The following is a 13012-nucleotide window of genomic DNA, read 5'->3' on the forward strand; positions in this document are numbered from 1 at the left end:
ATTTGGGATGATTAGAACATACAAGCAATTGGAAGTAACTGAGAGAATGGAAACAAACTCTCAACTTCTGAATGATTTGTTCTGAAGATTAAAAATAATCTTACAGGTTCATGTAGGATAAAAAAATTATTTTTTATTAGCTTCATAGAACTCGTCTTTAATCTTTAAACATGAAATGACTCTTCCATGGACTACAAAACTAATAATAAATAACCACCATAGTTTAAACAATGCATGGGCTGAGACGGGCTGATATTAAAAATCCCTCTGTTTCCAACACTTCAAGTTCAGCTGCCGAAGCCAGTTTTGAAGCATAACCAACTCGGGAAATGACAAGAACATACAGTTCACACAAAAGCTAGATGGATCAAAGAATTTTCATAACTTTAATAACTCAACAAACGGCTAGACTTACTACACTTGAGATGAGAGTCCCGCGGCCCAGGCAAAGTATTGAGGCATATGATTGACTGGGCAACTCATGCTGAATAATGAATTTGAGATGAGAAGAGGGCATACAGAGGTTTGCCTTTTTAATCAGTTTGCTGCATCACGACTGTAGTACTGGTCCAGTGTCTTTGCAGGTATACGGTGGAGAAGCTCACGGGGGAAGATGCGGAGTAATGTCCACGCCAAATCAAGTGACTGGAAGATGTTGCGGGTATCATAAGCCCCTTGAGCCACAAATTTCCTCTCGAATTTGTCTAGGAACTCCAGATAAAGCTGAATTTTAGACAACCCAACCCCAGGTTAATACTTTGTGATTTTAAGCTATGAGAAATTATTGCTAGAGAAAGATGTGAAAAAACAAACACATAGTTTCTACAGAAAGGAGGAGAGAGAAAGAGAGATACCAGATCCTCAGAAGAGAGTGCTTCTTCTCCGACCACAGCTTTCATTGCCTGGACATCCTTTCCAATAGCATAATTCGCATATAGCTGAAGGTGAAAAATCAACAGGGTCGGTTAGGAGGCCATAAAGCAATATAATGGAGAAAATTAAAAACACACTTAAGCCTTCTGAATCTTACCTGGTTGGACACATCAGCATGGTCTCGACGAGTCATTCCCTCACCAATGGCACTCTGCAAATCCATCACCAATAATAAAGATTACTTTTAACTCCTTGAAAGTTAAAACCATGCACCTTTCCAATCAGCAACTAGGTACTCTCTATGTGTAAGGGGGCAGCTCCACTGCAAAAGTCTTACCTTCATTAGTCGAGAGAGTGATGGAAGAACATTAATAGGTGGGTATATCTGTTCCACAAACAAAAAGGACAATCACTAAACATACCCCTCCCTTGTAACAAAGTTAAACCTCATAGAGATTCACAAAAACTCAAGGATTTAAATCTATTGCGCAGAAGCCTGCATTAGAAATACTCCAAACCACAGAGAGAAGCCAGTTTCTGCAACATCTTTGGAAACATTAGATACCAATCAACTAACTGAAGTATATTGCTTTACACCTTTGTAAATATATTGCTTTAGTTATCATTTTGGGATTATGAAATGTTCATGCTTTAAGGATAACTGCATATTGTTCATATAATAGCTGGTGTAACTCTGATTTGATCAGTCAATGGAAGAAAAATTATTCTAATTTGACCATAAAAAGGACGAATCTCCATGCATCTATCTTCCGCATAAAGGGCACACAAACATCAAGGACACCACCAACAAAGCTCATAGGCAACTATTAGGGATCAGATCGCAAGTCGTATTTTACCATCTAGCTTTCATGCTCCATCAACATCTATCAGAGAAAACTTGACGACACAATTATGCAGCAAGGAAGGGGAGGTGCATCTATTTCTTACCAGGTACAGAATGTCAATTCTAGTAAAATATTAGAAGTCAGGATTTGGGAAAAAGTGGTACATTACATAGACATAAAACTAGCAAACTCCACGTAGTCAGGAGAAAAGTGCATATGCCACGAGAGATGACAAATATGTATTTTAACATGAAAGAGTTTGGTTTCAACTCACCTGCCGGTTGTGGAGTTGCCTATCAATGTATATCTGGCCCTCAGTAATATAACCAGTAAGATCTGGAGTTGGATGCGTAATATCTGGTGGACAAAAAATAATTGGTTTCAGGTAATGTCTGTTAACTATTACAAGAACTGATGTGCAGGGAAGAATAGCCAGACATCCTGAAAATGCTAACATTACCATCATTAGGCATGGTTAAAATAGGAATTTGTGTGATGGAGCCTTTTCGCCCTTCTATACGTCCAGCACGCTCATAAATTGTTGCAAGATCAGTATACATATACCCAGGATACCCACGCCTTCCAGGTACTTCCTCCCGGGCTGCAGATACCTGCAGTTAAAACAGACATTTCCAGTCAAGTAGGTGAAAGTATGTGTGGGAATGGTGCAATAGAAATTCGATTATCCATATGATTTTAAAACCTATGAAGACAAAAATTTAAGTTTATGAAAGGAGTGACGTTTAAAAACTTCTTAAGGTATCACATATGGTAGTCAGAGTCACAAAGTTAAATAAAATCTATCAAACTAATGACTATCTGTTTGTTATATTAGTAAAGTACAGTAATAATAAGCACTATGCCATAGACCCTGAAAATTCAATAGCAGAGAATTTATTACCTCACGAAGAGCATCTGCATAAGAACTCATATCTGTTAATATAACTAGAACATGCTTCCCACACTCATAAGCCAAATATTCTGCAGTTGTGAGAGCAATTCGAGGAGTGATAATGCGTTCTATGGTGGGATCATTGGCCTGTGCAAAAGAGCCACATCATTACAAATATTAAAAGAAAAAAAACACCCTTCCACCTAAATGAAATGAGAGAGATCATCCTAAACAACATAATTAGGATAAGAGATTAAATTATTAATTGATACCAAGTTTAGGAAAAGGGTCACTCTCTCCATGGATCCATTTTCCTCAAAATCACGCTTAAAAAATTGTGCTGTTTCCATGTTTACTCCCATAGCAGCAAAGACAATGGCGAAATTGTCCTCTACCTCATCCTATAAACTCAAGGCAAATAATATGAGAATTACATATTTTAATCAGATAAAAGAAAAATATAAAACAGAAGTGGACAAAGGGTAGGACAGAAATGAACGGTGCACTAACAAAGTGAACTTTAATAGAGCAAAGAGAGAGAAATCATATAGAAAATGCCATTGAATTCTTTTGAGCTCACATTAGATTTTGTAATTCACATGATTGAATTTGCAATCTAATCACATAATTTCTTAAACATAATATCCCATGGAAGAGCATTCAACCAAGAGACAATCTTGCATTGGCATGGAGGCATTTGGATAGGTTATGAATGGTTGTCACTTCACTATACAGAAACTGAAAACTTAGCGTGCGTTTGGATACACTTCCTGTTTTCTATCTCCAAAATAAAAAAATAGTAGTAACTTTTATATAAGACACAAGAATTCTTATAGGCTTTACATTAAAAAAGTAATGATTTTAAAAACTGTTTAAAAAAATTAAAGAAAAAAAAAATATTTTTTAAAGTAATTTTAAAGATATACGGTAAATCAATACTTTTTTTTTATAAGATGTTATATTTTTATATAGAAGTTTCTAATTTTAAAAACAAAAAATAATAAAGTGTACCCAAATATTCCAAATGGACACTTAATTAGTATGTTACTTCTTATCAATGACAATTCAATTCCAAAGAGACATCTTATTTTTTTTTTATCAGAAACGAAGAGAAATATATTAAAAGAAGGAAAGATACAGGAGAAAGAAAGAAAAAAGAAACAAAAGAAACCACTAGAAGGATGAGAGGTCCTTCCTACCAAAGAGACATCTTATTACTTTTACATTGCCAAATGCAATGAATTCCAGAAAGTAAAATATGCAAAAACTAGTACCTCTAGGAGATTTCCAGCTTTTTCCAACCGCTTTACAAGACCAGCCTGACGACAGATTTGTGCAGCTATTTCATTATGAGGAAGACCAGCAGCAGAAAAAAGAGGGATCTTTTGCCCTCGAGCAATGGAGTTCATGACATCAATAGTAGAAATCCCTGTTTGTATCATCTCTTCAGGATAGGTTCTCTCACTGGGGTTGATAGAACTTCCTATGAAAGACAAGGAAGAGTTCATTATATATCCAGATAACATAGAATCTTTTCCCTAGCTTTTGGTAATAAATCATTATCTCCCTAGCATTACTGACCAGAAATATCTAGGTAAGCCTCTGGGAGAATTGGAGGGCCATTATCAATGGGTTTTCCAGAACCATTAAAAATGCGGCCAAGCATATCCAGTGATACAGGTGTTTTCAAAACCTGCACAACAAAATATTCAACCAGACAAACATTTCATTGCCAAAATATTCAGACAAACTGAGGAGGTTAAAAGTAAAGAGAAAGGCTCTTGTAGAGAGAGAGATGCATATCAATGAATGAATGTATGCATATTGTTTTGCATGTGTACCAGGAAAAATCTCTAAGAAGAAAAATTGAGCCAAACAAATTTAAAATATGAAGGCCATTTGTCCTTCGCTTTTAAAAGGTAAAGATAGAACAACTTTGGGACTACTATTTTCATCAGGCACTAAAGCTAACAGGGAGATTCTAGTACAAAAGGCCCCTGCAGCAATAACCACACTTCATAAGTAAAAATATATTAAAATGAAACAAGAAAAATGATGAGAAAGGTTTTCTTGTCCACAAGGATTAATACTTGACTGTCTAAAACACAATGATACATTCTTAATCATCGATGTTGCTTGTGGCCATGAATCCAAGTGTATCAACAATTCATGTATCAATTCAGCAGTTCGGCTGTACCGGTTTAACAGTTATTTCATTCTTTAATTGTGACCATATGCAAGTTTCACTTATCCAGCTCTGTAACCAGTTTAAGGACCAAGCAGAATATTCCACACAACTTGCAAAACACTAAAAGAAAGAAAAGGCTTTATACCTCCCCAGTAAATTGTACGGTTGTGTATTTGTTGTCAATTCCAGAAGTGCCTTCAAAAACCTGGGGAAATTAAAACAGAAAATGATCAAGCTAAAATAAGAGAGAAATTATATACTATTAACTATATACCATCTAAAGATTAAAACTTAAAAGGTAGCAGCTCACTTGCTAAAAAGGGGAGGAGGTAATGAGGGGTGGTTGAGGCCTGTAATTAGAGAAACCCATTTCTCCAAACAGAGCCATCCCCCTGGAATTGTGCAAGCAAAAAAGGGGATAGATTACAATCTAGAACAAGGCCAAAATGACCTATACAAAAAGATTTATGAATTGTAAGTTAAGATGCTTCATAAATTGTTAATTCTTATTTTCTACAAAAAAAGATAACCAGGATTGGAGACCTAGAGAAGACTGTAGAGAAAAATTAAAGGTAGAGAAGCCAAAAATATCATCATAAAAGGTCAAGTCATGAAAGGAACCAGAAAGAAATTTCACATATAAGAGCCTTAAATTGATAGTCACCTAGAGACCATGATTGAATCACTCAATATCAGAAAAGTACATATACAAGCTTTAGAAATGTCAAAAAACAAGAATAAATGATGCATTGGAAAACAAGCTCTATATGGACACCACAAACATGTGTCAGTAAAAGGGTAAAAACCTGCACAACAGCTTTCTCCCCATCAACTTCTAAGACTTGACCACGTCGCATTGTGCCATCTCCAAGGCGAATATTGACAATCTCCTGATATTTTGGACCCTGAACAGTTTAAGAGTTATAGTATCGTCTCAGTGGGTAGGTGTCACTATACTCCAATAAAAACTTCGTATGACAAGAAAGAAGAAATGACAAAAAAGCAAATCTACCTTGACTTTCTCAAGAATAACGAGTGGCCCTGCTACACCAGAAACAGTTCTATACTCTGCAATTTTAAATGCTCCTGATCAGTATTTACTAAAGTTTCATTTTAAGCAGCAAAATTGTGAGTGATGTTTGAAGTCCTGATTACTAAAAACAATTAGATAAATGATAAAAACCCTGATCAAAATGAAAGGAGAAATTATTTTTCTTTTTCCCTTTTTTTTTTTTCTTTTTCTTGATAGCAAAAAGGAGAGAAGATATATTTCATTGCCCTTCTTGAATTATGGTGCATATATAATCATAAAAGGTGATTTGCTAACCCGACTATAAATACAATGCAGAAAAAAAGGTTAAAAAATAAAGCAATCTATGATGCATTTTCAACGTTTTATTTCACTAGAATCACTACTTTGACTTACTTTCTTTTCAAGATCCTTTATTAATCCAACATATATTTAACTCAATTTCCTACTTGGTTGATGGGATGAAGTAAAAAAACAAACAAATTAAAATTTTTAGATATTCCATTATTTGAAACTCCCAAGAAAGAAGGAAAAAAAAAAAGAAAGAAAGAAAGAAACTGCATTCAACTGTGCATAATACCAACTAGTTGGCTTAAATGAGGTAAATTTTTCTTCTTTGAAAACTAACATAACCATTCAAAATTCCATGTTCTTTTCTCTCCAGAGATTTCCTAATAATCCAACAGATCAAAGGGAAACTATCATTCAATTTCTCTAATTAACCTTTCCACATTCACAATCTCTATTTAAGATTTTGAACATTTGATTAGATGTATGAGAAGCCATAGTAGGAAGAAACCAATTAGAATACCTGTTGAACTCTTCTAGACCCTAACACTACTACACTCTCCTACTTAATGGTGAAAGAGTACATGTACATGAACCACAAACTATCTGACATAATAAATCCAAGCCTGCGATTGGTTGATCAATAGGATTTGATTTGGTATACCAAATATGTGGAATTTGAAATCTTGCTGGTATTGAGAAATTGTTGAGTTGATTTTATTTAAATTCAACTTCAAATCATCAGCACATAAAAGATCCAACTCAAAATTCACCAAAACACTTAGAACAGAGTACTCACCCATTCCAACGAGTAGAGATCCTTCCTCCATATCTGGCATGTTTTGTGCCTCTCCCATGTTTAAACTGAGCAAACATAAAAATAAAATAAAAGGTAAAAATCAAAATTAAAATTATTAAAAATAAAATAAAATAAAAACAACATCAACAGATAACAAGCAATTGCTCATTGTCAATATATACAATAAGACTACAGCAAAATAATCTGAATTTTTTGTCTAATGAAAAGTGAGTTCCTCTAAATGAAGTTTGCTCCATTTACTTGAGAATCGCAACAGATCGTTTTCAGAGCTTCGTTGTTTTTATAACGATCGTAAAATTCTACAACAGAAAGAATAAAGAGACACCTCTTTTCTTCCGATCTTTCGAATTCCCGATAACACATGGAAAGTAAACGAAACTCGGAATCTCCCCACAGGTCTAGGGCGGAACCAAAGTTCCAAGATTCCGAGTTTTATTCCTTTCATTTCTGTTTCCTTTCCTACACTTTCTCGGAAACCAAACGGAGCATGAAGACAAACAAAAAGAAAAAAGAAAATAGAAGGAAAACATTCGTAAAGCACATCAAAAATTTAGTAGAAAATCCACCAAATGACTTCAAGAGCTTCTTACGAAAGATTTCTCGATCCAAGGACGGGGTTTTGAATTCAATTAGATTGATCGATTGAGTAGAGGAAACAGGAGTGGAAGAAGACCCCAAGAGAAGTTATTGTAGAATTATACACAAAACGTTAAAACAATAAATGAAGACGGAGGGATATGAAAAATGGAGGCTAAGATCTTCTGAGCAGCGTACCAGACAAAGAGAGATGAACGAGCGTACAGCGGACGCCAAATGTGAAATTGAAGAAAATTACAATTCTATCCGTTGCCCTTCTATCCGCTTCTTACCGTTCACAATTAATTTAAAAACTATATAGTGTAATTCTTATTTAATAGTTATTTAATATTCTTAAAAAAAATCAAATTTATGAAACTCCTTAAAGTTTTAAAAAAAATACACAACATATATAAAAATTCTTATATTTTAAATAAGAATTTCAATGTAAAAAAAATTAAATTAAAAATTATGTCCCAAAGATGCATTAAAAATATGTTGGGATAGTTTTCTTACCTATTATATATGATTTTCTATTTTTAAAATAAAAAATGCATTCAAACAATACCCGGAAAAATTTTTATTTATTACTTTTAAAAATAAAAAATCTAGTCTTAATTTTTTTTTAATAGTAATAATTTTATACCAAATGCAAGAATTCATTTATGTTTGTCTTAAAAAAATTAAGAATTTAAAATTTATTAAATTTTAAAAATAATTTATAAAAAAGTAAATAAATAAATCCACAATTTTTATAATCATCTAAAAATACTTATAAAAAAAACACACAACTAAAAACACTTTTGAGTAAAATATACCGTAAAATGCATTGTAAGATTCTATTTGATAGTGATTTTAAGAAACGTTTTTAATATTTATAATACTTTAAATTTTTTATTTTAAGTGTTATAAATTTTAGAAACACTTTATAGAATCACTCTAAATTCTCAAACACATTTTAATGCGTTTGATAGTAATTTTAGGAAGCATTTATAATATTTTTAATATTTAAATGATAAATAAAAAATTAAAGTGTTAGAAATGTTATAAATGATTTTTATATTACTATCAAATGGACTCTAATAGTGCATTTAACAGTGATTTTGAAAAACGTTTCTAATATTTTTAATATTTTAAAAAAAAATCAAGTGTTAAAAAAACTAAAAACGTTTTCTAACATTTGAATAATAAAAATTTTCAAATATTAAAGATATTAAAAGTGTTTTTTAGAATCATCATCAAACGAACTCTTAAAAATATGTTTAATAATATTTCTACTTAAAATGTTTTTAATAAAAGTAAAATGTTTTTAGAGAAGTTGTTCATCAAGTTATTTTTCATAAAACTCTATTAATGATTTTTAATATAAATAATTTTTTAAAGATATTTCCTAAAATTTGTCAAATATCTCATTTTTTATGTTTTAAACTAAAAACATTTTTTAAAACCACCATAACACATACGTTAATGTTTGTGGTTCTCTTTTGTTGGTATTATTAATAAATTTTAGAAAGAGTTGATCTTATATTAGTGGGCCTATTCATACTTGTAAATATATAGCTGGTTCAGCAGAAAGATATCCAAACAGAAGAGGAAAAAAAAAAAGCAAATATTTTTTCAGTTTTTGAAGGAAAGATTACGTTTTGACTCAGTAAGGAAGTGGAAACTCGGATCCAAAATAGGAGGGCAATATAAAAGATATGATTAGGACAGCCAACATTATTAATTTAAAAAAACAAATATCGAGTGATAATCGATAGTCATATTTTTTTATTTCTCTCTACATTTTATCTTCTCAGCTTATACAATAAAATCTAATTTTATAACAAATTAAAAAAAGGCATGAAAACCAACTTCCCTTTTCGTGTACACTGAAAAATCATTTAGAAATATTGACGTGGACCAAACACGTGACAGAAGGAAACTTCCGAGAAGCTCCACTAAAGCTTTTGCGATTGTGATAGCTTGGCATCAGCGAGTGATCCATCATTCACGTGGCTCCCATGGGTTCATCAAATCGTTTGGCATTTCCTTCCTTTGTCTTGCCGGGCCCTTTTTCCGAATTATTTTTTAAATAGTGGTCCAAATATGAGATTTCAGGGGACGCGTGTTGTCCGGTAGATTTAAATTTATCCAATATTTGAATAATTGCAAAATTATACTAACTAAAAATGAAATTTAGATAATATACAATACCAATTTTAATCAAAATAATTAAAAATACATATTAAATTCAAATAAAAATAGTGATAAAAAAAAAATAAAAAAAAACAAGAATTGTTAATCGTGCACTAATTACTAACCCATCAATTGGATGAGTGTAGCCTAATTCATACAAATTCACCTTGACTTAACGGAAAATATTTACTAACGAATCCTTTTTTATTTCAAGGAACGAACAAACTTGCTTAGGCTGGAAGGAAATGACAATTATATGCATCAGACAGAATTCTGGTAGGATGGAAAAAATGTTAGGTCAAATATTTTAATTCCAAAATTAACCTTTGTTTTATTTGGGCTTCTAAGCAGCCCAAAAGCATATGACATACTGCGTTTGGGCTGTGTTTGGTCCAATCCCATGTCATCAGGCCGTGATTCCCCATTTGATAAACATCACTACATCTATTATATTCTATACTACTTTTAAAAACGGAAAGAATTACAGTTATTATGGGATTTGACTTATCCAAAATATTGTTTCATGCATTGAAAATTTTTTATATGTCTTGTTCAATTTGTTTCCTTTTTTCATTTTTCTTTAGGCTATGTTTGATTCTGAAAAATATTAAGAAAATAAAATAAAAAATGTTAAAGAAAATGATTTTCTTGTATTTGGTTTCACGGTGAAAAATACAAAAAAAAAAGTAAATTAATAAAATTAAGATTAGTTAAAAATTTATGCATTTTAGAATTATATAATGTTTATATTATGATGAAAAATAAGTAAAATAAATTTGAAGAAATACGTAAAAACAATTTATTAACTTTGAATCTATTTTTTATTTGCCTTCGATTTTTCTTTATTCCCACTTTTTTTTCTCTATTTTATTTCCATTGTACTTTCCCTCAAAATTTTAAAAACCAAACATAGCCAAATTCTTTAATATATATCATTATTCTTTTTACAATTAATTTTAAATAATTTATTTGTGACTTATTATTTTATTGCCATATTTCTATAAACTCAATATATTATTCTATTTTTGTAAAAAAAAATTAAATAATTTATTTACTGAAATTTTATTTGGTTAATTCTTTAATTTGTACATAATAATAAATACTTTCAATATTTAAATAATATTTAATAATTCTTAGTAAATATATATTCTCTAAAATACTCCTCCATATATTAAAAATTTATGATATATCCCATTTAATTAACCTTTATTATTTAATATATATTTTCATACTTTTGTACAAAAATATTAGGTTATAATTGGTTCTAAAAAAATTGAAGAAAAACATGAGGGAAAAAAATTAGAAAGAAAATAAAAAATAGATTTAAAACAAATAAATTATTTTTATATATTATTTTAAATTTTTTTTTTTCACAAATTTTACTCTTCTATATATAGATAAAATAATTTTAAAATATATACATTTTTTAATAATTTTAACTATATTTAACTATTTCATATTTTTTTAGTAAAACAAAATATAAAAAAAATCATTTTTTTTACCATTTTTTTTTCTCTACTACTGGGACCAAACATATTCTAAACAATTTATTTATTAAATCTTCATAATATTGCATTTTTCTTTTTTCTTTTTAAATTTGAAATATATTGTTATTATTATTATTGTTTAGTAGAAAACTGAAACTACTTCATGACATTCTTCTCATTTTTATTCAATGGATTAAAGAAAATAAAGGGATAATTGTGTTTTGGGCCCAAAAATTAAGGTTTAGTCCATATAATTTACATAATTGATGGAAATAATATAGGATATTAAAAGATCAAAATACCCATTGACATTTCATATAAACTTTTTGGTCTTTATTACACAGCTATTGATGCAACAATAATAATTTTATTTTAACAATTTGAATTTTTTATTGTTTTATAAATTTTTTTTTTATAAATAATTGAAAATCAATATTATTTTCTATTTTAAATTATAAATAAAAAAAACTACGTTCAAAAAACTATTTTAAAAAATACTTTCTAAAATGGTAATATGATTTATATTTTTTATTTTTTGAAAAAACATTTAATTAAAAAATGAAAATTATTTTTAAAAATAAAAATTGAAAACCTTGTTTACTACTATTTTTTATATGAAAATAATAAAAAGAATTAAATTTCATTCATTGATTATCCATTAAATTTTATATGAAATTTTTTTATCCTTGTTTATAATAAGACTAAAAAGATTAAATATCTTTAAAAGGAAAAAAAAAAACAAAACAAAAAGTTAGAAATGAGTAATACTTAATTGAGAATAAAAAGGAAAAAAAACAAAAAAATAAATAAATTTACACTCATTATGTGCCTATATAGGGGTTAATGGTATTTTAGGGATTAATGAAATATAATATCCTTCAACTTAATTTTTACATATATTGGACTTAAATATACATGATATATGGATCTTTAGTCAATTTTTTAACCCAGTTGGATCCAAAACACAATTCTCCCTTAAAGAAAATATTACCTTTGTTGGACCACTCACGGTGTCACTATCATATAATATTCCATTAAAATCACGTGATATATAAGCACTATTTAATTGAATATTTTTAAGGTAATAAAATAATCAAAATTTGTTATTAAAAAATTCAAACAAAAAACCTTTTCCTTTCTGATGAGTCAAATCCTTTCAATAAATTTTCTCAACAAATATTAATTTACAAATTTGCAACATCTATGGCAATTTTTTTTTTATCTTAATTTTACTTTCTAAATATTTATCCATCATTAATTACTTATATACTCTTTTGATAATATATTTTAAAAAATTATTGGAAACATTTACTCCAAAGTCTTGATCGAAAATTTGTTAAAAGACAATTATTTTTAAATTATATGATTCTATATTAAAAATAAACTTGGCTGTTTTAGTTCCCAAAAATGCGAAATAAAACAATTTAAAATCTAATTAAACTTTTTATACATTTTAAAATTATTCCATCTAGGAAAATAAGTGTTAAAAGAAACGTATAAAAATAATTTATTAAATTTAAATTTATTATTATTATTTTAATTTATTTTTATTTATTTTTCCTTTATATTTTATTTCCCTAAATTTTTCTCTTAAATTTTTCAACAACTGAACATAACCCAAATAAAATAGTACATATTTTTTTATGTCTTATCCCCTAAGCTAATCATAGATTTTAAAATCTTTATGCTATGTTTGATTCTTAAAAAACACAAGAAAAAAAATGTTTTAGAAAAATGATTTTACAAGTGTAATACTAAAAATACCAAAGAAAATAAAAAATTATAAACTTACATATTTTTAAATATTTAATTTTTGTACGAAAAAAATGGAAAAT

At 29.2% G+C, this 13012-nt stretch overlaps 1 protein-coding gene across 3 annotated transcripts; it reads right to left on the bottom strand.

Annotated features, from left to right (window-relative positions):
- Positions 1 to 113: 113 nt before the first annotated feature.
- Positions 114 to 7762, bottom strand: LOC117907171 (V-type proton ATPase subunit B 2). 3 transcript variants are annotated; one of them, XM_034820612.1, is made up of 15 exons: positions 7711 to 7762; positions 6916 to 6980; positions 5811 to 5866; positions 5605 to 5703; positions 4944 to 5003; positions 4192 to 4303; positions 3885 to 4093; positions 2883 to 3011; positions 2620 to 2757; positions 2179 to 2329; positions 1993 to 2075; positions 1211 to 1258; positions 1031 to 1084; positions 855 to 938; positions 114 to 723 (listed from the first exon to the last, which is right to left on the bottom strand). In XM_034820612.1, the coding sequence occupies exons 2-15, from the start codon at positions 6971 to 6973 to the stop codon at positions 538 to 540; spliced, it is 1467 nt and encodes a 488-aa protein (XP_034676503.1). In that variant the 5' UTR covers positions 6974 to 6980; positions 7711 to 7762; the 3' UTR covers positions 114 to 537. The 3 variants fall into 3 exon arrangements, with proteins under 3 accessions (XP_034676503.1, XP_034676502.1, XP_034676501.1); XM_034820611.1 differs by lacking the exon at positions 7711 to 7762 and adding an exon at positions 7527 to 7698; XM_034820610.1 differs by lacking the exon at positions 7711 to 7762 and adding an exon at positions 7262 to 7437.
- Between the last annotated feature and the right edge of the window lie 5250 nt (positions 7763 to 13012).

Source organism: Vitis riparia, chromosome 18 (assembly GCF_004353265.1).
Source record: "Vitis riparia cultivar Riparia Gloire de Montpellier isolate 1030 chromosome 18, EGFV_Vit.rip_1.0, whole genome shotgun sequence".
Taxonomy (NCBI): Eukaryota; Viridiplantae; Streptophyta; class Magnoliopsida; order Vitales; family Vitaceae; genus Vitis; species Vitis riparia.

Coding starts and splice junctions, on each gene's coding strand:
- LOC117907171 (XM_034820610.1), bottom strand. CDS start 7,299: ATGTGTTATCGGGAATTCGAAAGATCGGAAGAAAAGAG. Junction 6,981..7,261: donor GAAAGATCGGAAGAAAAGAG/GTGTCTCTTTAT, acceptor ATGTTTGCTCAG/TTTAAACATGGGAGAGGCAC. Junction 724..854: donor CACTCTCTTCTGAGGATCTG/GTATCTCTCTTT, acceptor TCTAAAATTCAG/CTTTATCTGGAGTTCCTAGA.